This window comes from Arvicanthis niloticus, chromosome 1, assembly GCF_011762505.2.
Source record: "Arvicanthis niloticus isolate mArvNil1 chromosome 1, mArvNil1.pat.X, whole genome shotgun sequence".
In the NCBI taxonomy this organism is placed as follows: domain Eukaryota; kingdom Metazoa; phylum Chordata; class Mammalia; order Rodentia; family Muridae; genus Arvicanthis; species Arvicanthis niloticus.
Window position 1 is genome coordinate 17,251,333 of NC_047658.1, and position 27,521 is coordinate 17,278,853.

The following is a 27,521-nucleotide window of genomic DNA, read 5'->3' on the forward strand; positions in this document are numbered from 1 at the left end:
ATAAATAAGCTCTAGAGAAATGGCTTAGCTGTTAAGAGCGCTTGTGGTTTTTGCAGCAAACTTACATGGTGGCTGACAACCATCTGTAACTCCAGTTTGAAGGTATCCAATGCCCTCTGCTGGCCTCCTCAGGTGCCTGTAGACACACACACACTTAAAGATAATACAATTGATAATAATAAGTAGCCAGGTAGAGGGGTAGTGGTGGTGCATGCCTTTAATCTCAGCACAGGTGAGTCTGAGTTTGAGATCAACAGAGTGTTGATCTAGAGTTTGGTCTACAGAGTGAGTTCCAAAACAACCAGGGCTACACAGAGAAACTCTGTCTCGGAAAAATAAAATGTAAATAGTGTAAACTGGGCCTGGTCATGCACACCTTTAATCCCAGCACCTGGGAGTCAGAGGCAGGTGGATCTCTGTGAGTTTGGGGCCAGCCTGGTCTATACAGTGAGTTCCAGGACAGCCAGGGCTACAAATAGAAACCCTGTCCCAAAAACAAAAACCATAATTTACAATTTTTAAAGATTTACAATTCTCTCTCTCTCTCTCTCTCTCTCTCTCTCTCTCTCTCTCTCTCTCTGTGTGTGTGTGTGTGTGTGTGTGTACCACATGTATGCAAGTACATGTGGAAGACAGAAGAGGATGCCAGATACCTTGGAAATAGGAGTTAAGGGGGTTATAAGCTACCTGACATGGATGCCAGTAAGTGAACTTCGGTTACAAGCAAAAGCAGTGTTTTGCGACACTTTCCCTGGGTAGATCGGAATGAATGTCCATCGCTAGAGAGGAAACTAACCACCAAAATCCAACTTGGTGAGCCAACAAGTTCACTGGGGTTGCTTACAGGAAAATGGGTGAGAGGTTACTCCTAAGTCTCCAAGCGAGTAGCATCACCAAAGCTCACCTCAGCATGGGTGACAGATAGCTCGCAAAGGCTAGAAGTTGTAGGTCTCTGCATAATTCACAGGCAGCTCCGAGGCCTCTGCCTCTTCCAGGCATCTAGGCTTGTCTCAGTGTCTTGTACACTTGGGAAGGGAGAGGCCTTGTGTATTTGGTCAGTTTCTGGTACTTCTTGAAGCTACTGAGTTTATTTCCTGCAGGCTTTTTTTTTTCTTTCTAAGATTCATTTTACAATTACGGAAGGAGGGGATATGTTCACGTGGGTGCTGGAGAGGCCAGAATCACTGGACCCCGTGGAGCTTGCATTACACCCAGTCAGCTGGAGCTGACTGACATGGGTGCTGGGGCTGAACTGGGGTCCTTGCCAAAAGCTTCTCCTAAGAGTTGAGCCATCTTGCTAGTGCCAACTTTCTGGATTCTAATGAACTTCCCTAGAGGAGAAACTGTTCCCCTCTCTAGCACATCCTGCTCTTAATGAGCTTCCCTCCAGGATGAGATGCCTTATCTCAGAAGGAACTGCTCTACAAATAGCACTCTGCACCGCTGAAGCACTACCACACCATGCCATGCCACACCATAGCACGCCACACAACCGACTTTAAGAACAATGTCTTTAGACATTACCAAACGCAACCTAGGAGACAAAAATTTCTCCTGGTTTGAAACTGTTGCTGTAAAACAGCCTGTTAAACACTCCCTGAGCAAGATCCAGATCCAGCTTCAATATTTAACTTTGATCACCATTCTAACATTCTCCCTTCCCACCGCAGGACCTTTTACATCTGACATTCCCTCGTCCAAAATCATCTCCCTTGTCCTCTTCATTCTCCATTCTCCAAATGTTACCTCCCATTGTCCACTCTAGCAAAAAACAAACAAACAAACAAACAAACAAACAAACAAAAAAACCACAACTACTAAACCTCTACTCTATTCCATTACCTTTTTATTTATAGATCTTTAGCCCCACCTGAAATGACCTGTCTTCTTGTCTGTCTTTTCTATTAGGGTTCTCAAAGAAACAGAACTGGCAGAATTTATACATATTATAACGAGATTTACTAGAATGAATTGAACAGGGGCTGGGTAGTCCAACAACAGCCATCTGCACACTAGAGAGGCAGAGGACTCAGTAGCTTCTCAGTCCACAAAATGGAACCCCACAGCACTCCCCAGGTCCTACTGGGGAGGCCTGGAAGATTCCTGGAGAGCTGCTGGCCTTCAGTCCATTCTGTAAGATTGAAGAAACTGGAGTCTGATGTCAGCAAAAGGCAGACACACTAAGCAGCAAGATCTCTTTGAAGATGCTGCCCATCCTAGGGGAAAGTTTTCTCCCCTATCCCAGATCATCCTTCCCTGGAAGTGTACTCATCAGATCCATGCAGAAGTAAGTCCCTTAGTTGATTCCAGATCCTGTCAAATTGTCTCAACCCATGCTAACCTCTGAGTTTGTTAGTTTTTGTCAACTTGACATAAGCTAGAGTGGCCCAGGAAGATGGCATCTCAGTTGAGGAATGCATCCATCAGACTGGTCTGCTGCTGGGCCATCTTCTTGCTTGTTAACTAATGGAGAAGGGCCCAGCCCACTGTCTTAGGCTGTAAGAGAAAGGTAGCTGAGCCAGCCAGGAGAAGCAAATGAGTACCCTTCCACCATGGTCTCTGCTTCCAAGTTCCTGTCCCAGTTTTTGGATTATGACCTATAACCTGTAAGCCACATAACCCAACCACACCACGACCGCCAAACTGGTTTTGATTATTGTTAAGATATTATCCCTAGAATAACATAAACAAACATCTTACCACCTCCTAACCTCCAGCCATGGCCTCATAAGGCCACAATGACAAACCCAAGTACCATTCTACCAAAGTCAATTTTTGGAAACCCAAGGAATTTACTGGATTTATTTACAGAGCATGAGGAAAGGATACTTACAGGAGTGTAGGTGATCCAAACTATCTGTACCATAGTGAATCTCTCTCCAGTAGTATTGACAAGTTCCCCATAGCTGCAGAGATGGGGGTCTTCCCTTCAGTTAATCTCCCTCAACAAGCTACATGCAATTAGGGCAGAATTATATACAATTAGACAGGAAGTGTGGGAGAGACAAGGTGGGATCTCATTTGAGGCCCTATAACCTTCTTCCATCTCTTCTTTGTTTCTAGTTTGGTTTTGGGACAATCTCACTACATATCCTTGGCCTGAGACTATGTAGACAAGCATAGATCTGCCTGCCTCTTTCTCCCAAGTGCTAGGATTAAAAGCATGTGTCACCTTGGCTGTATAAGGGAACATCATTGGTTAACCAACACAATCTTGCAAGCCACAGATGACGATGATAGCTGTTATGCTCAGAAAACAATGCTATAAACACAAGCCCTGGCTGGGTGATGCTGGACACCCAGAGGTGAGTCAGCACAGTTCTGTTCTCAAAAGGGCTTTCAGGTGGCCAGGGTCATATCAGGCTTGTCTGGTGGTCAGAAGTGCAACAACAGAGATCCCAGGGATCAAATGAGGCCAAAATAGAGGATATGTATGAGGATTTCCCATACAAGGAGCAGACATGATGGCTCATAAAGGAGGAGTAGCAGTTCACTTGGGAAGAACGTTAGTCTACACTCATCTTTCCACACTTAGCACTGGCTGCTTTTTCAGAAGACCCAGGTTCAGTTCCCAACACCCACATTGCAGCTCACAACCACTTGGTAGGGATCTAGCACCCTCTTCTGGCTCTCTTCAGGCACTGCATGCATGTGGTCCTCTTACATAAGACAGACAAACCACTTGTATTGTTTTTTTTAAAAAATATGGGACCTGAAAATGAATGGGTATTAAAACACTGTCCTCCTCAGAAAACTCTTAACCTGATTGGAAAGGCAGTCACAATATAATCCAGGACAGACAACAGCAGCAGGAGATCACTGAGCTGTGAAAGACACTAGGGGTTATGTGGTAATTGGAGAAGACCAGCCATCTGGGATCCTTCCATGGCAGATGCTGAGAATTTGAGAACCTGCCCTAGTCTTAGAACAGTGCTGAGCTGATGATACACCTTAACCTGCACAGTCCTTGCTCTACATCAATGAAGTGTACCCAGCTGTAATCACTACTTTACTGGCAAGGACACAAGCCAGTTGATAGAGTGCCAGCCTGGCATGTATGAAGCCCTTCATTCCGCCTATCCATTCCAGCACCACATACACCAGGTATGGTAAGGCATGGCTATAATCCTACTATAGGCTCATGGCAGTGCTTTGGGCCATCCTCTCATTCTGACTCTTCCTGGTATGTATGCAAGGCCAGATGTAGCAGGCAGGACTGAACCCTATGGGATTATACGACGTTTAATTCAATTGCCTTAGAACTACATCTTCAAGTATAGGTTTTTCATCCTACCATGTGAATAAGGTTTTCTAGGTAGGGGTATGGTCCTTGAAAAGGCTAGAGCAGACACCTAGCAAATGAGGGAACAGAATATCACTTGCTGGTGACAACCACACTGGGCACTGATGTCCATCCCAGGTGAAAATTGTTCAATGGGGACAAACTACAGTGTAGATTTCTGGGGTACCATGCAGGGTACCCACAACCCCTACACCTGTGATATCTTCCCCTCACATGTCTGTGGACATTACAGTCAGATCCCAATCCTCCAAAATGACTTAGCTTAGACAGGACTTCAACCTGGTAAACATTCAGCATTCCTTAAAAACCTTGTAAAGTGGGTTTCTGTTCACGAGAAAAAGCCATTACTTTCTTACCCATTCCTATAGTCCCCCAGTCTCCAGCGAGGACATCTAGTTCTCTATTAACAGACTCTCAACAGGTAAGAGCTTCACGCTAGTTCCTAGGCTGTTCCAGCTAACCTGACCTCCTCTCACAACATAACCCCTTATAACCGGCAACTCTTCCACCAATTTTGCTATCTTCTTTGTTCCCACAGCCCTGGCAACTCCCCACCTTTTCTCTCTGCTCTTCCGTGTCCCTTATAATAATGGAGTGAACACATTGGCAGTTTCTTTACTACAACCCCTTGCATACAGAGAGAAAACTTCAGTAATGGAATCCTATCAAAGCCTTGCCTTTCCAGGTACCTAACCATACCTATTAATACCTATTTAGACCATGGTTCCTGGAGTGAATCAAGGAATAAATCTAGGGAAAGCCCTTACGGATAGAGGGGAAAAACAGGCTCAAAACTCCTTCTCTATTTTAAATGTAAATGAGTGAAGTAAATTGCAAAGGAAGGTTGAAGACCTGCTTGATAAAGGAGTAGGCAAAAGATTGTGATCTGAGGATAGACATGAAAGGGTCTGAGAGGTGAAGATACTAGCTTAAGGTTATGGTAAGAGATCAGAAGGGTCAAAATATAAGTCTCCCAAATGATAAAGAGAAGGGGAATCCAACCCTTGGTGTGATAATTCCCAGAAAGCAGCAGTGATCACAGAGACTGATTAGAAGTGTAATGTGGAAAAGTTGCAGTCCTGCAAGTCCATGGGCTAATCATGTTCTTTGACTAAGTTTTTGTTTTTATATGTTATTATTTTATGGTTGTTTTGACTCTATGTCCAGGCAGCAAGTGCATGCAGCAGCCAGAAGAAGGTGTCTAATCACTTAGAATTGGAATTATAGATGGCTGTGAACTGCCACATGAGTGCTAGAAGTTGAATCTGGTCCTCTAGAAAAGCAGCCAGTGTCCTTAACTGCTGAGCCATCCCACCAGTCCCATCTGAGGCTAGCTTTAGCCCCTGGACTAGCCATTCCATGCTCCCTGTGTCAGAACATACATCCTGTGGCTAATAAGATAAAACCTTTTTTGGAACTTATTAATTTAGCAGACCATTAGATTCCACCAATCCAAAAGCTAAGAATGTCATCAGATAGCATCTGAGACTGATAGGAGACCCTCCACCTTGTTTGCACCTTTCTGATGTACAATTTATTTTAAACTGCCTTGATGATTTCTTTGTTCTATAAACTACAAAACTTGGTGAAGCTTGCTTCCACACCTGAACATGGAATTTGGGGTAACCCAAATCTGTGTTCCCAGGCCATCATCACTCAAATTTGGCTCTAGAATAAACTATCTCTTATTTCCTTTAAGACAAAAGATGTGGGTTTTCCACATCAACACTGGAGATCCTGGCCCACCTGTCATCTGAACATCATGTGCTTCCAACTCTCTCTGCTTCTCTAGGACTATTTGGAGGGGTGTTTGCCTGTACCCCATTTAGCAACTGAAAATAGTTTCCCAATGCATCTAGGGGATGAACCCAGGACATAACTATGTCATGCTAAATTCTTAGAACCATCCAAGGGTGTTCCAGGTAAGCTTGGGAAACATGGAGGCTGGAAGGTGGGTGGGTTTTGTTTTGTTTTGATCAAAGCAGATGACATTCTCTATCATGACACCCACTGCACATAAAAGAAAAGGTTGTGAGGAAATAGGAATAAAATACTTAAGCTGAGACTAACAACAGACAACAGGGTTCAAATCTAGGCTTTTCTTATCATTATAATAGAAGCTGTTCCCCTGGAAATCCAATTATATTCAAACCCCTCAGTTTCACTTCAAGTGCCTCACACTAAACAAGTTACTCACCTCTTAACTGTAAAGCTAACAGACATTTTTCACAAAGCTATGAACATGCCCCCAAGAAACCCCATTTTTCCCTCAGACCATCAATTCCAAAGCTAACCTCCCATTTACTCTCCAGATTCTTTAGTCTATGGAAAAAACCAAAACCAAACCAAACCGACAAAACAAACAAATGACTAGATTCCTGCTGGGAAAGGGGCAGGAGTGGGGGTGGATAAGCAAGAGACCCAAGAGGAATATAAGCATAGAGGCTCGGAGGGAAAGAACAATGGAGTCACAATACCATACCCTGAAGAAGGTATGCAGGCAGAGATGTGAAACGGCCAAAAAGACACAGCTTTCTAGAAGAAAAAGCATGCAATCTGCTGTTTGGGGGAGGGTGGGAGAAATGAGGGTGTACATATAAGAAATAAGCATCCACCTGAACACTCCAAATGATAAGGGAAGACAGAAGAAACCAAGGACTCTGTAATCTTGGAAACCCATGGACTGTGGATCACCACTGTGAACTCAGGATTAGGTGAGGCCTGTCCCCAGACCTCTCAATGTTCCCTGAAACTGCACCACAAAATAAAACATAATCTTAAATGTTAAAATAAATATACAAACTGTTTTGGGTAGTTTGGAATGTTATGTCAAGCCAGGCCAGATATTTTTTTAAAGACTTATTTTATATATGTGAGTATACTGTCACTGTCTTCAGACACACCAGAAGAGGGCATCAGATCCCATTACAGATGGTTGTGAGCCACCATGTGGTTGTTGGGAATTGAACTCAGGACCTCTGGAAGAGCAGTCAGTGCTCTTAACTACTGAGCCATCTCTCCAGCCCTGAATGTACTTTTTAATAATAAACAGCCGCTTTCTATTTTGCAGTTAATTCTATAGAAAACTCCACAAAATTTCGAGATTTCATACAAGTCCATACAGGCACCGACTAAATACAGGCACATGTGTACATATACTTACATACACATATATAATTCAGACATACATACATATGCCCATTTATAAAACCACCATACTACTCCCATGGCTGGCACTTAAGGGTTTTACTGGACTCCCACAACAAATGGGAATATCTTAATGACTTAATTAATGATGACTTAATCTTTTTTTAAAAAAGAATCATTTATTTTATGTATATGAATGAATACATTGTAACTGTCTTCAGACACACCAGAAGAGGGTATCAGATCCTATTACAGATGGTTTTGAACCACCATGTGGTTGCTAGGAATTGAACTTATGACCTTTGGAAGAGCAGTCAATGCTCTTATCCACTGAGCCATCTCTTCAGCCCATGACTTAATATTTTAATGACTTAAATTCCATTAAACTTTCCAATATTTTAGTAAAATGTATCTTATATTACATTTTACAAAAACACTTCTAAAATTAGTCAAGGTCAATGTGAAATAAAATTCATGTTTAACAAGACAAACAGAAACATGTTCTTATCATTACTAATTTGTGACATTCTTCATGCATGTTTGCTGTCTAAACAATCAATAAACAAACAAATTTATTTGCTGTAATATTAATCAGGCGATGTGCAATTAGATCTTAGCATAAAATGAACTTCAAGTAAATAAATTTCATTTTGGAATATGCTAATAAGCTAGGAATTCATTTCTCAGTAAAACCTGTTATGTAGAACAGCACCTGTAAAAAACTAATTGTGGTATGAGTCATGTAATATATATGTTGAATTCTGACCTGTTAAGGACCGTCCTTCATTCAGAACACTTAGGGCATCCCCACCTATGAACTGATGATGGGACTAATCTCTGATACAGAAATGATTTCCAAGTCATGACATTCCAAAGCCTACTCTACAATGAGTTCCTCTACCAGATGCCAAATCTGACCCACATTGTGAGAGACAATAGTCTCACACTCTGAGACATTTGATGTTTATAAAGTTAACGTGTTACCAAAGACTTTTCCACATTCAGAACACAAAGGTGTCTCCTGGGTGAATTCATTTGTTTATACTATCAGAGTTGGGCATTAGAAGCTAAGACTTTCCCATCACTGTATTTGGCTTCTTCACCATGTGAATTTGATGGTACACACTCAGTTGTGTATCTAACTAAATCATTTCCAGTCCTGACAGTCTTTAAGACTTGTCTTCAATGTGAGTTTGCAGATGAGATGTCAACTCTGACTTCTGTAAGAACACTTTCCCACATCTCTCACAGATAAAAGGTGTTTCCTTCCTGTGAATCAACTTATGTTTAGAGAAAACTGACCTGCTTCTAAAGGCTTTCCCACAATGAGTGCAAACGTAAGGTCTCTCTCCTGTGTGAATTCGCTCATGCTCTTGGAGTTGGACTTTAGTACAAAAGGCTTTCCAACAGCTGTTGCATTTGTAAGGTCTCTCCCCCGTGTGAATCAGAAGATGTACCTTCATTTCAGATGGAGAGCAAAATGACTTCCCACAGAAATTACATTTGTAAGGTTTTTCCACCATGTGAATTTTTTCATGTCTACTCAATGTTGAGAACTGTCTGAAGGCCTTCCCACATACGGAACACACATAAGGCCTCTCCCCTGTGTGTATTCGAGAATGTGTCTTCAGTTGAGATGTTTTACTAAATGATTTCCCACAGTCAGGACATTTACAAGGCTTCTCTCCAGTGTGGATCTGATAATGTGACTTCAATTGAGATGGATAATTAAACAACTTTCCACAGTCAGGGCATTTGTAAGGCTTCTCACCAATATTAAGTTGCTGATGGGGTGTCAAAGTAGACTCCTGGAGGCCTGTCTCACATTTCTGAGAGACAAAAGGCTTCTCTTTAGTGTGAATTAACTGATGTTTACGGAAAGATGACCTGCTACTGAAGGCTTTTCCACATTCAGTGCACACAAAGGGTTTCTCTCCTGTGTGAATCCGCTCATGCTCTTGGACTTGTTCCTTCGTAGAGAAGGCTTTTCCACAGTGGCTGCATTTATAAGGCCTCTCTCCCGTGTGAACTCGATAATGTGCCTTCAGTTGGGACATTTTACTAAACAGTTTCCAGCATTCACGGCATTTGTAAGGCTTCTCTCCTGTGTGATTCTGATAATGCACCTTCAGTTCACATGGAAAATTAAATGATTTCCCACACTCGTGGCATTTGTAAGGTTTCTCCCCTGTGTGACTATGGCAATGCACCTTCAGTTGGGATGGATAATTAAATGACTTCCCACAGTCACTGCATTTGTAAGGCTTCTCCCCAGGGTGAAGCTTTTCATGCCGGTCTAGTATTGATTTCTGATTAAAGGCCTTTCCACATTGAGAACATACATAAGGTTTCTCCCCTGTGTGAATCCGTTGATGCACCTTGAGTTTGGCTGTCTTACTGAATGACTTTCCACATTCACGGCATTCATAAGGCTTCTCACCTGTATGAATTTGACGATGCACCTTCAGTTGGGATGGAAACTTAAATGATTTCCCACAGTCATTGCATTTGTAAGGCTTCTCTCCATTGTGACTTTGTTTATGGGATGTCAACTCTGATTTACGTAAGAAGGCCTTCTCACAAATGTCACAGATAAAAGGTGTATGATTCTTGTGAATCAATTCATGTTCATAGAAAGCTGACCCATCACTGAAGGCTTTCCCACACAGAGTACAAACATACGGTTTCTCTTCTATGTGAATTTGCTCGTGCTGTTGGTCCCCTCCAGTGTGAACTAGATGGTCCACCTTCAGCTGGAATGGATGGCTCAGTGAATCCGACACATAAAGGAAAGCCTTCCCACCACTGTAGGAAACAATAGGTCTGTCCACAGTGAGAGTGATCGCAGGTTTATGCAAAGATATGGCATAGAGTACCTCCCGACACTGAGAACCTTGATCTGCTTTCTCCTGAAAATGGTTTCCATAGATCAGTGGTTGTTTATGGCTGAGAACGTCTCCATTCCCAGTACTTCTGTATGATTCTTCTCCTCCATGAGTAACCACAGAGTTAGTATTACAGGAGCCTGGTATAAGAAGCTGACTGGATGTAACAATGTCAATGAGCTGATCTCTTTCATTCTGACCATTTGTTCCTAGGTTTAGATCCAAACTTTTTGGAAGTGAGCGATATTGTGGAAGACCCTCTTGTGTTGAAATGAGGTAGGGTCCCAAAGGAATGGTTTCCCTGGACTTTTGATATTCATGACCACTATTTTTGCTCAGAGTTTTCTTGAGGAAAGAAACAGGAGGGAAGGGTAGAATCTGGTTTTGTTGATCTCGCTTTGTAATATCAGCACCCTGCCATAGTTCTTGTAAAAAGGAATGCCATGAACCATCTCTTTTGACTTCACTTGCCATATTGCTATGAACTGAAGCTTTCTCAGACACGTTCTGTGGTGAGGTATCATTTCCTGATTTTTCTACAAACAGAAAGAGATGAAGAAATAGGCAGAGTGAACAGGATGGAGGATGACTCAATCGTACCGGCAGACTGAGACTAAACATTAATGCCTAAATCAGGTTCTCATGATGCTCATGATACTAATAATTAGTAGAAAAACACTTATGGATTCAAAAGGAAACAAGTAAGGATTCCAAAATAACAAAATAAAGTATCAGGAGAAAATAGTTCAGAAGCCCAGGAGAGAAAAAAATGATTAGCCAGACAAAAAGCCTTTCTGATTTGAATGAGGTGGATCCTAATTTCTGATCTCCAAAAATGAAGGAAGGGAACCATCTTATGGAAACTGTCCTCACATATCTAAACAGAGCATGAGAGACTGTAAAGTCAAGGACTGAGAAATTTATCAACAATGAGAACTACATGTTCAGATTGAACAGAGCCTTTAAGGCAAACCTATCACAGAATGAGAAGAGGAACATACATAACACTAAGCCTAAGGTGCCACAACTAAGTGGAAAAATTAACTAGTATAGGAAAGAAAGATCAACATAAATTCAGAGATAAACATGGAGAGCAAAGCATAGACACAACACAAATGACAGTAAGAACCTAAAAGACAATATACTAACTCAAAAGTCAGTTATTAGAACACACAAATTACAACCTGTCCTTTTTCCATTACTTGAGCAATATATTAATCAACTTGGCTAATGTCAGGTGTTCACAAACAAGATGTGCAAATAAAAATTCTTCTGCATGTACACATGGGAATACACATAACTGGTAAGAAGAAAATGCCTGAGTTAGTTCACTTAGGTTTACTCCTCTCCATGGACAGACAAGCTCATCCCACAAATTACCTTTCATAAAGTCTTACATTGCCTCACATCAACAATAAATGGACTGCATTTATTATAAAAATAAAAACTCCAAGGAGAAAACAAACTAAAAGTGACCGCCACTGGGGACTTGGTGAGACAACTGGCAAAGGCCTCATGAAATCTACCCCGCCTGGGAAGCAATGGCTCACCTTGATATCTGTGGCCTGGGAATTCAGCCTTTGCTGCCTGCACCGCCTTTCCTTTTTCCATCCTAAAGATGACTCCAGGGCTGGGAATGGAATACCCTATTAATCAAAAGAATATTGGGGTTTTGGGTAGTTTCTTGTCTTTAGAGATGATCCAATGAAGCTTTGCACTGCCTCATTGGGAAAACCAAGTCAACACTCTATTTTGTATAAGTAATACACTAGGTGAACAAAAGAAACGAAGCACCAAGACAAATGAAGTAAACATACACATACACACACACAGAGGGAGGGAGGGAGGGAGGGAAGGAGGGAAGGAGGGAAGAAGGGAGGGAAGAAAAGAGGGAGGGAGGGAAGGAGAGACAATGACTGACAGGACAGACAGAGATTACACTTCTGATACCCCACTATGCCACTATGCTTTGGAAAGGGAAGGAAGAGCATCTCCTCAAAAAGGCCCATCCTGGATGCCCAGCCGGCCATGCTCACCCACTGCCAAGAGGTGGCTGTAGATCTCCAGCATCACCTCCTGGTACAGGCGTCTCTGGGCAGAGTCCAGTTGCTGCCACTCCTCCTGGCTGAAGTCCACAGTCACATCCTCAAAGGACATCCACCTCTGTAACAATGTACCACAGTTCACTGTGAATGCCTTGTCATTGGCAAGTAGAAAAGATATATATAAGGTAAGTTATTAATGAAATTTCACTACATTTTCCATAAAACATCTCCTTTCCATTATTTTAGGGGGATAGAGAACACTTATAAAGCAATCAATCCTGCCATTCATCATACACAATCACACTTCTTAAATATATTAGAAAAGGATTCTCTTTAAGAAAGAGTACACAGCACAACATAGATTAAGCAACAATATTCCAGCATAATTTAGCATTATGCTGGATCCACTGGATTCAACATTATGAAATTGGCATTTAGAAGCTGCTTTAAGTATTGACTTCTTGCTTGGAAACTAAATGTCAGCTGAAAGCCTGGCATCTCTGACTTCATTCTGTATCTGTCTTCTTGACTCTGGGTCACCTACCTACCTCTGCAGATTAGTACACAGTATTCAAAGAGCACCAGTCTAAACTACCCCAATCCCCTTCAAAGATGAAGAACAGAGATTGGTCATTGTCCTTCTGTAATTTTTCCTCTTGAGGTTGTATACTAAAGCAGAAGTAACCAAGAACTCCCCCTTGTAATAAGGACTTCTTAGTTATACATGTGGCTGGTTACTGATCAGCTATGAAAACAAGCCCCCTACCTCCTGATTCCTAATACAAAAACCAGTAACTCTCTCCCTCTCCCTTCCATTTCTCTTCAAACAGAGCTTCATTCTGTGGCCTGACTGGCCTAATACTCACTGGTCCAGAACTTGTTATGTAAATTAGGATGGCCTAGAACTGCAGTTACCCTCCTGTCTCTGTGTAATATTTTCTCAAGATGTTTCTATTAAGTATTTTGTCCAGTTGAGGAGAAAAGTAAGGAATATTCCTACATTTTATCTAATACTCCTTTCTCTCTGTACACCTGTACAATGTACCTCATAAAACTTCTCATACCACCTAGAAAAGAATAATCACACAAAAATAAATACACCAACCTTAGACACAAATTACATCATCTGCATAAGGTAATTTCAAAGACCATAAAATCTTACATACAGCTAGTGCTAATGAACATAAGCTTGGTTCCATCTTCCAACGCTCCCATAGGTTTGGGGGTCTTTATGGCCCTTGGCTTCAGAAACTACAAATTAAGTTCGTATGGACACATCTTGAAACCATTTTCTACAGGTCAACTCAGTATCCTTGGTCCACCTGACTAGAGCTTGTAATGGTCACTGTTGATTGTTAATGTGGGAAGACCTGTCCTAATTACAGAAGAGACCATTCTTTGGGCATGAGATCCTGGACTATATAAGGTAGAAGGAAAACAAAAACAAGAACAGGGCTGTAAGATGACCTAGTAGTTTAGAACACTTGTTCTTGCAGAGTGCCTGGGTTTGATTCCCAGCACCTACATGGTGTCTCGCAAACATCTATAACTCCAGTTCAAGGGTATCTGATGCACTCGTCTGGTTTCTAAAAGCACCAGGCATACAGACTGCAAATACATGAAAACAAAAACATTCATCATACATATAAAATTAAATAATCCTCTGAATATTGACTCTTCAAATTACAGTCCACAATGCTGCTCTGAGTCTCCCTTAGCCAATGACAGCTACTTGCCATGTGTCACCATCATACTAGACAGTACATGTTTATATTTAGATACCAGCTTACTAGAAATATAAGGATCAGAGTGCACGTTAGGTGACACCATCAAAAAGCAACTGAGCCAAATATAAAATCTGTCACAACCTAAAGGATAACCCAAGTTCTTAAGAAATGATTAACACAGAGGAGAAAAATTAAGAGATTAAAAGAGACTAAAATACTTTTTAGTGACTCTGGATGTGTGGGCACTGGCTGGACCTTTCAAGGGAGACTCTACATATGATAGTATAAGCAGGAACAGGTGGTGTTAAAAATAACTTATGGTTATATAAAAAGGTGATCAGAGATAAATTCCAACACACAAAGAAAAAGAGCTTTTAGTATTTGGCGACAGATAACCTAGCAATGGAAAAGGGGATAAATAGGATGGACCTATGCTGATAATTACTCAAAGGAGGAGCTGGGAACACAATTCATTCTACTTTTACTTATGTATGAAAATCTTATAATACAACACTGACAACCTTCAGGCTCCCACATGCATAACTAGCACATGCTATTTCTTTCTGAACTGTAAGTACTTTTGACAGATCTGCTAGTCTGACACTAGTGACACCTACCAACAGGCAAAGCACTGTCACTCACTCACATACTGCTTCCCTGTGTAAAATATATTCTGTATTAAAATTCCTTACATTAACATGTCAGGCATATTACTGTAACTAATATGCATAATTCTCAAAATATTCCATTGGAATGCCTTAATAGAGAAAGTATCAATTAATTACATTAATATGAGAGTTGGAGAGTTAATAATTTTCAATATATTTCATCCTGTGTATAGAATGCCTGCACAGCTGGGCTTAGTGGCACACAGTTTGAATGTCAGCACTTCTAAGGCAGTTGGCAGATGGATCTCTGAAGAGTCTGAGTCCAGCTGGAGCTACATAGTGAGTTTCAGAACAGCCAGGACAACAGAGAGAAAACATGCACCAAAAACAAAACAAGCTCCCCAGAATACATGCACTCCCAAATTCACATCTACCTTTAATAGATAATCAGTTCATGGCAGCGGAGTCTTCAGATAACCAATCTGCTAGGATTTCGAAGCCTTTATAACTGTGAGAAGCATGGGGAGCCTTTGACTCAAAAAAACAAAACAAAACAAACAAACAAACAAAAAAATCCTAAGAGTTCAGGGCTGACCTCAGCTAAACAGCTAGTTTGAGAATTTTTTTCCCCAGCCAAAAAAAAAAAAAAAAGGAAAAAACATAACAAATCAAAAAACTCAGAAAGAACAAAACCAGATAACTATAAGAGCAAAAATGAATAATAAAATACTGTAATAGGTGAAAAAGATTATTATTATTATAAAGAAAAATCAACTAAGTTCCTTAAAAATACTAAAATGTAAGCAAACAGCAACAAAAAACTAAAGAAAAAAAAATGTGGTGGTATATGCCTGTAATCTAGCCCTTGGAAGGTGGAGGCAGAAGGATTAGAATTCAAGACAACTGCCAGCTACACAGGGGGTTTGAGGCTAGTTTGGGCTATATTAAGACCCTACCAAGAAACAAAGAAGACTGAGAATGAGAAGCAGAAAGAGCAATGACCAGGTGACACTCAAAAAGTAAATGGACACCGGAGTGCAATCTCAAGCACATATTTATGTATTTAGGAACATATGAATTAAATCTGCAAGCAAATGCCCTGTTCTCAATGAGCTGATCGGCAGTGATCAATGAGATTGCTGAGCCTGCGAGCTCTACCTTGCTGCATTTACTCCAGCAGTGGAAATACTGGGTGTCAGACAACAGACCTCACAAACTTGACTGCAATTTCCCAAACTGTCTTGACTAAGTGATACTCTCAGCAATGGCACCAACAGCATTCCTCTGCTTCCTTGGGACACAGGCCTACACTTGATATTTTTAGTGTGGCTAATTTTAGGCATTCCAGTGGAGGGAGCCATAGACATGATACAGGCATTTCCCACTCAACTGAGGAAGCTTAGCTCTTCCTGTTTCCTGAACTACACAAACAAGTCCCTTGCTCATTCAATTGTATGTGGAATAAGCTTTTACAAGTAATCCAGCCACTCTGGAGGCAGAGGCAGGGGATTTCTGTGAATTCAGGGGCAACCTGGTCTATAAAGCAAAGTCTGGCCTAGCAAGGGCTACTCAGTGAGACCTTGTCTCAAAAAGAAAAAGAAAACTTTCTCACTCAGTGATCTGCCTCTCTCACAGGAGGGAACTTCAGCTGAGGAGGGCTCTGAGATGGGAGAGGGGAGTGACTAGAGAAGGAGCACACTGGTTAAGGATCACGACATACTGATGGCACCCAGACTATAGAGGAATGGAAGACACTGGCAGACACTGCACTGGAGAATGTGAAATGACACAGAAAGCCTAATTTTCATACAACCCATCCAGAAAAGTCACATTTCAAAATACCACAAATTTCAAGAAGAGGTCTGCATGCCACTAATCAAACATCAAAACATTTTTGAAATTCTGCTTTTTGGAAGAATTTTTTACAATGTTTTATGTATGAGTGTTTTGCATCTGCATGCATACACACGTGTGTACCATATGCATGGGAGGCCAGAAGAGGCCATGGGATCCCCTGGAACTAGACTATAGACAGCTGCAAGCTACCATACTAGGAACTGAACCTGGTTCCTCTGCTCAACAGCCAATATTCTTAACTGCTGAGTCATCTCTCTAGCAACCTAAAATTCCTTTAAAAAAGAACAGTAACTAAGCTAAAAGATGGCTCAGCAGATAAAGGCATCTCCACTAAGACTGACAATGATGCCCAAGACCCACAGAGTAGAAAGAAATGAAGTTGTCCTCTGACATCTACACTTTATGACAAATGACAAAGAAATAATGATACTAAAAATTAACCAAAGAATGAGGGAAGCGGCACATTAAAACTAAACAGTACTGGAGAGCTAGCTCAGCAGTCAAGAGGTCACAGTTCAGTTCCCAACACCCAAATGATGGCTCACAACTAACTGCCTGTGACTCCAGTTCCAGTGGATTCTACGTCCTATCTGGCCTCCTCAGAGGCCTGCTTGCACACAGTGTACATGTGCAAACTCATATAGGCACAAACACATAAATATCTTTAAAGGCTTTGAAAATAGCCAGGTTTTTCAAAGGCATAGGCAAATTACTGTAAGCCTGAGCCCAGCCTGGTCTACATAACAAGTTCCAGGACAGCCAAGGAGCCTATTCATCTTATCAAGACAGACAGATTTGGGGGCTGGAGAGAAGGCTCAGCAGTTAAGAGCACTGACTGCTCTTCCAGACGTCTTGAGTTTGACTCCCAGCAACCACATGGTGGCTCACAGCCATCTGTAATGGGATGTGATGCCCTCTTCTGGTGTGTCTGAAGACAGCTACAATGTACTCACATACATAAAATAAATCTTTTAAAACACAATGGACAGATGCTGGCCAACTCTCCCAGCACTCCTCAGCACCTGTGGCTCCTCCCAGTACTTCTTGTCCTGCCTCCTACTCTAAACCTCTGTCCCAGCAGCAGGGCTTCCACTTCCCTTATCCTAGCTGAATCTGTACAGAACTCTGCATTCTCTTGGCCTCTTTGCCATGGTTGACAGCCCACTTGCTCTCCCTCCCACCTCTCTCCTCTCATGGTGGGGTTTAGTCTGTGGACCATTCTCTTCCTGGTCTCTTCTCTCTGTCTGCTGTCTTCCTTATATCTACAATAAAAATTTTGCCCAGACTTTAAGAGAAGTTATGTCCTCCATCTTTTATCTCATTTTTCATTCAATAAATACCGGTAATTAGGCCTATGAGATGGCTCAGTGGATAAAGGCGCTTGCCACTCAAGCCTGACCCCAACTTTGACCCCTGGAACCCACAAACAGGTGAAAGGGAAGAACTAACTCTGTAAAGTGTCCTCTGACCTCTATGCCCACAAAGAGGCAATCATAAACACATGTGCACACTACACACGAGTAATAAGATGTTTTAAAACAGAAAGCTAGTCAGACATGATGGCACACATCTTTAATCGGGAGGGAGAGGCAGGTGAATCTCTGAGTTCAAGGCTAACCATAGACTACACAGTGAGTTTCATCCCAACCAGGGATACACAGTGAGCTCTTGTCTCAAATATATATGTAAAAATATCTGAATGGTAGGAAAAGCATACTTGGGGTAGGAGTAAATAATAGAAGCCTTTAGCAAGAGCAGAGAGAGTTCCAGCCCACAGTGTAAGCCTAGCCAGAGATATATGCAATAAAAGGAGAAATAGCATTTCCATGATACATTCAAATATAGGCACATAAACTCTGATATTTACTAAAACATCTAAATCTAGCCAGGCAGTGGTGGCACATACCTCTAATCCCAGTACTTGGGAAGCAGAGGCAGATCTCTGAGTTTGAAGCCAGCCTGGTCTACACTGAGAGTTCCAGGACAGCCAAAGCTACACCAAGAAACTCTGACTCAAAAAACCTACCAAAAAAAAAGAGAGAGAGAGAAGAAGAAGAAGGAGGAGGAAGAGAAGGAGGAGAAAAAGGAAGAGGAGGAGGAGGAAGAGGAGAAAGAAAGAAAGAAAGAAAGAAAGAAAGAAAGAAAGAAAGAAAGAAAGAAAGAGAAAAAAGAAAGTTAAAAAAAATAAACACCTAAATCTGTGGTGTTTGTTTCTAGGATTTACCTGAATACATCCAGTTTAGACCACAGCAGTGCCCTACCGACAGCAGTCCCATGGACAAAAGGAAATCCCAGGGATAAACAAAGAATTTAGCTTGGTAAACAGAAGCTTAAAAGTGGGTCTCTGTTTACTGGAAACCATCTTTAATCTTCCTCCAAAGGACAACTACCTTGGGCTCCTGGTCAACTGGGAAAGTCTTCATCAGCTTAAAGAGCCCGCCCAGCTAACATAGAGGTTGCTCATTTTTTCCCCTCTTTCCCCCTGCCCCTGCCTGCAGTTTGCTCCCCAATAAACCTTTCTTTCTTTGCATTGAGGAGTCTAGTTTGGTGGTTTACTGTGTCTTTGCTTACACACACATCCCCAGGAGCTCCTTCCTGCAAGAGATATCACAAAAATTTCTGAGCAGCTATGATTTTGGGACTAAGGGCCCTGGACACATGAAAGGAAAAGAATTCTCAGATGACAGTGTAGGAGGCTCACAGGACAATGCAGAGTGTGGAGCACCAAGGCAGCAGCCTGGCCTGGAAATTTCCTCAGAGGAGCAGGGAATGGGATTAGTAGCCAGACCCTAGAGCACACTGCCAGACTTGAATCCCAGGTTGGTAGCTGGGTTCAACTGGCTATGTGACCTGGGCCTCAGCTTCTCTTCTTTAGGATGGAACAAGAGCATCAGCTCAGAAGTCTCCTGTGAGGATTAGCACTGGGCCTGGCACACAGGAAGCTGCCCTGGCTGCTGCCAGCTGCTGATAACTCCATGAACAGGACATAGAAACACTTGGAGAAAATATTAGCACAGTGAATATCTAACCCATAACATTACTCATCGAAAAGAAAAACAAAGAGTTGTCCATTAGGCAAAAATTTATGGATGAACAGGCACTCTGGACACAGCTGGTCGGGAAGAGGGATCTGGTAAGAACTGCACGCACAGTTAGGTATTGAGATTAGCAGTTTGAGACGCTGAAAACTGATTCTTTCCTTCGATGTCAACTTTAAAGTCTACCTTACCGTGGAACAGCAGACGGCAGACCAACACAACTGTCCTCTTTAGGATTTAAAAGGGTGGCGGCATGTGAGCCTGTTGAGGCTCAGTAAGAGGAAACTACTTCCTCCTGGCCAAAAGAATGAAACCTCAGCTTTACCTCTAGTCCAGGTGGAAACAGGACTTTCTGCTCTGCTCCTAAGATTGGAACTTTATAAAACTACTGTCTCATCCCAGAAGAGTTAATCCAACTCCTGGCTACCATTACTTGGAGAGAAGACACCAGGAAAGTAGATTCACCTGAAGACTGTAGAGTGAAAATTTATAAAAATCATTTTATAAAATGTATATAGGCTTTTCTCTAAGCCTCACTTTAAAGGACATGGAAAATTTTCTCTGAAGCAAGCTAAAAGTGTAGACTGGCTAGTTTCAGGAACCAGAAGAGAGGAATGCAAGTCATCTAGGTGGGGCTGAGAAACTAGTAACCACGATGACAGGGCAGCAACTGAGAAATAGTTGAGCAAGTGACAGGGCAAGGCCACATTTTTGAGAAGAATGAGTATACAGAGTGTTTTCCACATGACCCTGACTCACTTAGGTTGGGCTCCTCTGGAATTTTCCGCTATTTTTATGTTATGTTTCCTTGGCAACCCCTCATCCCCTCCTCACTCCCCTGGCTTGTGGTTTTCTCCTTTTAAAAAGCCCCTCAGCCAGCCGGTCTTTGTCAATTCAGCTCCTAACGAATTGACCGTTAGCCGGCTAACTCTCCCTAATAAAGCCTCTGCTGTTTGCATCCAGATTCATCCAGATTTTGGGTGGCCATGACTTCCTGAGACTTGAGTGAGGGTCTCCCCAGAGAGGGGGGTCTTCAAAGACATGGTAAATAGTTGGGAGAAATAATTACCACACTAACCAGTCTCCCTCAGAACAGTGTTTACAGATCTTCACTGTTAAACTGCAGGCTTTTCTGTGCTCTAAGACAGAAACTAACTTTTTCTCCTCTTTTTCAGATGCTGCCCCAAAAGCACACTAAGCATGCTTTCTCTGGCACTCTAGGCTTCCTCAGTTTCTCTGACAATGCCAAACACACAGCTGTTCCTTTCTACAGTTGCTTGCTGGCCTCACTGCCTGGATATAGGCTTCTCTCTCCTCCATCTCCCTCCTCCCTGCAACTAACCTGCCTTGTTACCTCGTCCTGTTTTAGGGACAACAGAACATGAGACATAAAACAGATCCATGAGACTAAGAACTGACAAATGAAAACTCTACCTCCCCAGATGCACCATTTCTTACAGAGATGGGCACAGCGGGCGAGCTTTAAGAACTGGGGATGGCAAGATGTAAAAGAGGAACAACCCTGAAAAACTAGAACTCAAGAGGAAGAAGAACTTGACAATAAGTAGAGGAGACATTATCTATAGTGATGTAGACATGTAGATATCCCACCACTGGAGAGATGGGGGAAAAAGAACGGTGTTGAGTTTGACAGCGGCCTGGGCTATATAGAAGAATTCCAGGCTGGCCTCACATCAAGACCCTGTATCCAGAGAAAGGCAGCACAAGGAGGCGAGGTGTAATTAGTTAGTGTGGTCTATGTATAGTCCATTCCTAACTAGATTAAGAGCATCTCAGAAGTCTGCTGCTTCCTGCATCTGCCCTTCAGAATGAAGAACCAAGCATGAAGTCACTCCTGCTCACCTCACATGGTGCGCGCTGCTCCTCCGTGCCCAGTGGCTGGCTCTTCTGTTGGGAATTCATATCTGCAGCCATGTCCCCTCTGTCTTCTATGCTTGAGGTTTCCTTGGTAGCAAATCCAAATTCCTCAGGAGTTACGGATGTTGAAGAAGGGCTAGCTGTGGCACAGCAGGAAATCCTGAGGCCTGAATGATTTCAGTGGTCTCAGAGACACCGGAAATCACTAAAAGACAACTGACCCAACATCTGACCATGAATTGGTGAGGGCCTGCTCTTGTCATTAGTCTGGGTTATAAAACAAACAAACAAAAAAGAAAACAATAAAAAGAAAATGAGAAACCATCCATTAGGAAGGAAGAGCACACTGCAGCACTCACATGTTAACCAGCAGAAAGCCATGTGCTAACTCAGTCATTACAAAATGAGGACAGAGGTGTTTACTACAGGGATCCAGAATGCCACGCCAGGGAGGCCCTCAGCATCGGCCCGAAAAGAGGTAAAACACTCACAAAAACCCAGTAAGCTGCTGACTTAACTTTGATTTCATTTCAAACAATCTTTTCAGCTACACATAAGCATGAGTATTCTGCTTGATCTGCTCTAGGTCGCTACACAGCAGGACAGGGGTACACATTCGAGTTGTTTTCATTCTAAGGAACACCCTGGCCACTGTATCGATGCAGTCCCTTCTGTAGTCAGCACCTAAAACAGCATTCCTGTTTCCTGCTGCACAAAGAGCTCAGGATGACAGCCAATTCTGATTCTAGTGTTGAGTTTCTAGACACACAGCCACATTAAGAAAAATTGGCTTACCCAATCCTCACTCCCCCACCCCAACCAACCACCACCCCATGTCTGTCTGTCTGTCTGTCTGTCTCTCTCTGTGTCTCTCTCTCTGACTCTCTCTCTCTCTCTCTCTCTCTCTCTCTCTCTCTCTCTCTCTCTCTCTGTGTGTGTGTGTGTGTGTGTGTGTTTGAGACAGGGTCTATTATGTAGTTCTGGCTCTCCTGAACTTGCTATGTAGACCGGGCTAGCCTTTTAACTTTCACTGCCTCAGCCTCATAAGTGCTGGGATTTAAAGGCATGAGCTACTACTCTCGGACCAATCCATAGTTTTTAAGGACTCCAAATACCGGGGTACAAATAATATGGCTCAATATGATTTGTATCAATCAGTGATCCTTAACGTCTGTATAGGATCCCAAAGAGAGGCAAGCCCCGATGCACATAATCTCCGAAGGATTCCCAAATATGACTCTAAAGTGCCCCCAAAGAATGAAAATTTGTTTTTAATATTTGGATTTCTTTCTTCAATAACGCTGGCCACCCAGAGATGTAGGGACAATTAGTTGGTAAAGGAGACCCAACAGCAGCGCATGAAACAAAATTCCTTACTTTTACAGACCTTAGAAGAAATCTCTTGAGCTCAGCAGCTGAGGTACTAGGCAGCATGCAAAGCGTGGGGCACCCTCCCTACCTCACGAGTGAGAGCATGAACACACACAGCTCAGACACCTGTGGTCTGACACTTTCTACTTTGGTCAAGCCAACAGTGTTTCTCTTCACGTAGTACTACACGGAATCAAGCCCCAGTCACTGGCCACGCACACACTAACCAACCAGAGTCGCCATCACAAGCTCACACCCGCTCCAGGCTCCATCCTGCCTGCGCCGACTCCCACGACAATCACGGCCTGAGTGGGTCACAAGCCACTGCAAAGTCCTTACCCTTAAGCTCCCGGCTCCTACTCAGGACCCGCTCCTGCAGCGCCCACAATGTCTTCGCTTGACAACTTTCATGGACGTCCCTGTGAAATCTCACAGGAGAGCACACTGGGAAGTGACAAAACACACAAGACACGGAAAACCCTCGAGAACATGGTGAAAACGAGCCAACGACCCCCCAGCCTATCCGACGACCCCCGACAGCCGCCTCAGCCCGTCAAGCACCACAAACCAGCGCTCTGCACCGCAAACCGGCCCCGCCACTGCGCGGCCGCCGCTCACCTCAGAGAGCTCTGCACACGGCACGCCGGACGGCGACTTCCGCCCACGGAAGCCAAAAAGTCCCGGATGGAAAAGTTCCAAACCACCTCGTGGACCCGCCAGCGAAGTAACACTAGAATGACTACAATATTTAAGGTTTCACGGCCACTCTATTTCCGGTGTCTTTTAGATTTCCGGCAGGATTTGTCCACGCCCACTAAAACAATGCGCATGCCCACTAACACTTTTGAAACCGAGTGCCTGCCAGCAGTCAGCATGGCAAACCAGGTGGTTCCAGTTACCATAGAAACTGTCGTGGCTGTATCCGTACAGCATCCAGGAACTTTGATTCCCTATGGGCGGGGGAAGCTAAATAAAACTCTAAGAGTGGAAGTCTGAAAGCTGTCCCATATGGTGTGACTGGTCTGACAGGAATCATGATATTCAAAAGAGATATTTTGTGCTCCGTCTTTTACAGACTGTGGAGACAGTGGACCCCGAGAATGGACCCCAGAAATAGAACACTCATAATGGGAGAAAGGATGTGCGGAAGCCAGGAGATAGGATCTTGTCACAGGAAAATGGATTTCACACAGTTCTGACAACTTCTTAGACCACTTTGCAGGACAGACTGGAGCCAGAGACAATGATAGAGAGGGGCCATAAAACTAAGATTGCTTAGTTACATACCTCTTGCCTTTTGTTTAAACTTAATTCTGCAGGGGAGAGGGAATGAGGCGGTAGAGAGGTAGCTTAGCAGTTAAATGCACAAATTACTCTTTTTTTTATTGGATATTTTATTTACATTTCAGATGCCATCCCCTTTCCCTACCCCCCCCCCACGCCCCCGGAAAACCCCTATCCTATGCCCCTTTTTCCTTTTTGTATTTATACACTTTTTAAAAAATGATAATCAAAGGCTTTTTAAGTTTGGTAATGCTCAATCAGAAGTGTAACCCAATACCCAACCTAGATATATCAACTATCTTTGACTGGTGGAGACACGTGAATATCTGCCTCCCTGTCTCCCCCCTCTTTCTCTCTCATCACCTAGCTTCTCCTCTCCTTCTCCTCCTCTCCTTACTCCTTCTCTTCCTCCCAGTACTCCTCCCACCTTAGCTCTTCCTACATATCACCCTTCCTGTTAAAATAAAACTTTTCTCTCAAATTACAATTAGAGCATAATTATGCCAATTTGTACCAGTGAGGTACAAGATAGTCCTAATACCCAGTTGTTGACTAACCGGAACCTCTGTCATCTCTTCTAACTAAAACACTTAGTTCTGAACCTGGCTTTTTCCTTGGCTTTAGAATGAATGTCAGCTGAAAACCATGCACTCAAATCTTTTCTCTCAAGGAAAATAGCCAGGATTGCCTATGAGACTATAAGAAAACACAAACTACTCTTAACTGGCTCAATTCCAGCCCTCACATGTCAGCCCACAGCTATCTGTAACTCCTGTTCCAAGGGAGATGCTCTCTTCTGACCTCCAAAGACACCAAGCACATAACTGGTACACAGACATTCGTGCAGATAAACATCCATACACATAAAATAAAAATTGAAATCTTGCCCAGAGGAGGTGGTACACGCCTTTAATCCCAACACTCTGTAGGCAGAGTCAGGCAGACCTCTGAGTTCAAGGTCAACCTGGTCTATAGAGCAAGTTCCAGGACATCCAGGAGAAATCCTGCCTAAAAATAAAATAAAATAAAATAAAATAAAATAAAATAAAATAATTAAATCTTGGCCAAGTAGTTGGCTCACACCTTTAATTCCAGCATTCTGGAGGCAGAGGAAGGTGGATCTGAGTCTGAGCCCAACCTGGGCTACATAACAAAATATAATCTCATAACTTCTATTTTGCTATTGTGGAAAGGTAAACTAGGTAAGATAGATTTCATTGTTTTAAAATTGTATTTTTCTAAATTATGCAAGCTTTTGAAAAACACTTTAAAGAATTAACAGAAACTTTCAAATTAGTAAAATGGTCTGAGCTCACTGTTAATCCTAGCATTTAGGAGGCAGAGACAGGCATATCTCTGTGACTCTGAAGCCACCCTGGTCTATGTGGTGAATTCCAAGTTAGCCCATATTACATAGTGAGACTGTCTCAAAATACAATGGAATAAAACAAATAAAAATAATAGCATGTGCATCCATGATTTTCCAAGGCAAGGTGCATCTGGGGATATCTAAAGATTTTTTATTTTAAATTTCTTAGGCTTGGTATAGTCGTGCTGGACCTCTTGTTCCTAGCCTCAGGAGGGTGGACAAATTGAATACATCTCCTTTATCTGTTTGTGTCCCTATTTGTCTCTTTAATTGGTTACAGATGATGTTGGCCAGATCCCAGCTTGGTAGGGCTTTCAGGACCCAGGCTATATAACACTAAAACTTTTCAGTGATATCTTTGGAACTCATGTCTTCAGGCTTGTCAGCAAGCACCTTTACCCACTAAGCAATCTCATTACCCCCTTACCTCCTGCTTTCTCTGTGTTTCTTTCTGTTTGCTCCCCTGTTTTCCTGGGGGTTTTTTTCTTCACTTTTTTTTTTTTTCATGACAGTGCTTCTCTGTATACTGGGCTGGACTTTAAATTCTCCATTCATCTGTGTCAACCTCACACGTGTTCCCATTACAGTCTTGTGTTATCAATTCTGGCTGAAAGGACATTTCTTGTACATGACAATTTAGAGTCATTTCATGGTCATCACTGAACAAAAGTTTATTCTCATATGCATAAAGTTTTTTGAGGGTGGGTGTCCATTACTGTTGTTTTCATGTAGAAGACAACAACGGTGGTGGAACAAGAAGGTGAATGGGGAGAGCAGGTCAGAGGATAGTAGTAGGCAGCTCTGTAGAATGCGTCGACAAACCATTACACAGTGCAATACAACCAGTGCAATTCTTTGCCAGAGTGAAGAATATCAACAAGATATTGTCAGCATTTGCAGGTGCAGGCACAGGAGGCACTGTTTCTGCCACCCTCAGGATTTTGAGAAGTTCCCCTAGAGACTTTTAGAGAGATATATTCAAGCCAAACAAGGATTTATGGCTTCTGCATTGAAAAACATTCCAGGACTAACAATGAACTCAAAATTTTATTAAAAATATTTTTTAAAGATTAATTTATGTGTATGAGCGTTTAACTGAACGTACATATGTGCACAATTGCGCCCGGTGCCCCTGGAGATCAGAAGGTATTGGATTCCCTGGAACTGTAGTCACAAATGGTTGATAACTATCATGTGGGTGCTGGAAATGGAACTTAAGTCCTCTACAAAAACAAGTCCTCTTAAACACTAAGTCATAAATGGAAAAAAATGAAATTTATTAAAATCAGGAACAAGGCAAACTTATCAAGTCTCTCCATATCTAGTCAATATAGTACTTAAAGTTTTAGCTATAGCAGTAAGACAACTGAAAAAGATTAAGGGAATACAAATTGGAAAGGGAAAAGCTAAAGTATTTTTTTTTCTTTTTTCTTTTTTTTTTTTTTTTGGTGTGTGTGTGTGTGTGTGTGTGTGTGTGTGTGTGTGTGTTTCCCCTCGAGACAGGGTTTCTCTGTGTAGCCCTGGCTGTCCTGGAACTCACTCTGTAGACCAGGCTGGCCTCGAATTTAGAAATCCTCCTGCCTCTGCCTCCCGAGTGCTGGGATTAAAGGCATGCGCCACCACCGCCTGGCTGAGGAATTTTTTAGATTTAACTTTCTTTAATGTATCCATTTCTTCTTTGGCATCTTCAGTGCCTGAGAGTCACTCTTTTATCGCTTGTATTCTGTTGGTGGGGCTTGCCTCTGTAGTTTCTGTTTGCATTCCTAAATTTTTCTTTTCCAGAATGCTCTCAGTTTGTGTTTTCTATATTGATTCTACTTATATTTTTAGGTCTTGAACAGTTGTATTTTCATTTCTGTCAACTATTTGCTTGGTTTTTTTCTTAGCTTTCTTTAAGGAATTTATCCATTTCATCCAATTGTTTGTGTTTTCCTGGCGTTCTCCAAAGGATTTGGCCATTTCCTCTTTATGGACCTCTATCATCTTTGTATGGTTGCTTTGTATGGTTG

The 27,521-nt window shown here is 42.4% G+C and overlaps 1 protein-coding gene across 1 annotated transcript; it reads right to left on the bottom strand.

Annotated features, from left to right (window-relative positions):
- Positions 1-8,450: 8,450 nt before the first annotated feature.
- LOC117696164 (uncharacterized) lies at positions 8,451-23,634 on the bottom strand. The gene is made up of 6 exons (XM_076932783.1): positions 23,478-23,634; positions 23,199-23,303; positions 21,474-21,755; positions 12,372-12,498; positions 11,886-11,981; positions 8,451-10,871 (listed from the first exon to the last, which is right to left on the bottom strand). Exons 3-6 carry the CDS (start codon positions 21,543-21,545, stop codon positions 8,620-8,622), a joined length of 2,547 nt encoding a protein of 848 aa, XP_076788898.1. The 5' UTR covers positions 21,546-21,755; positions 23,199-23,303; positions 23,478-23,634; the 3' UTR covers positions 8,451-8,619.
- Positions 23,635-27,521: the final 3,887 nt, after the last annotated feature.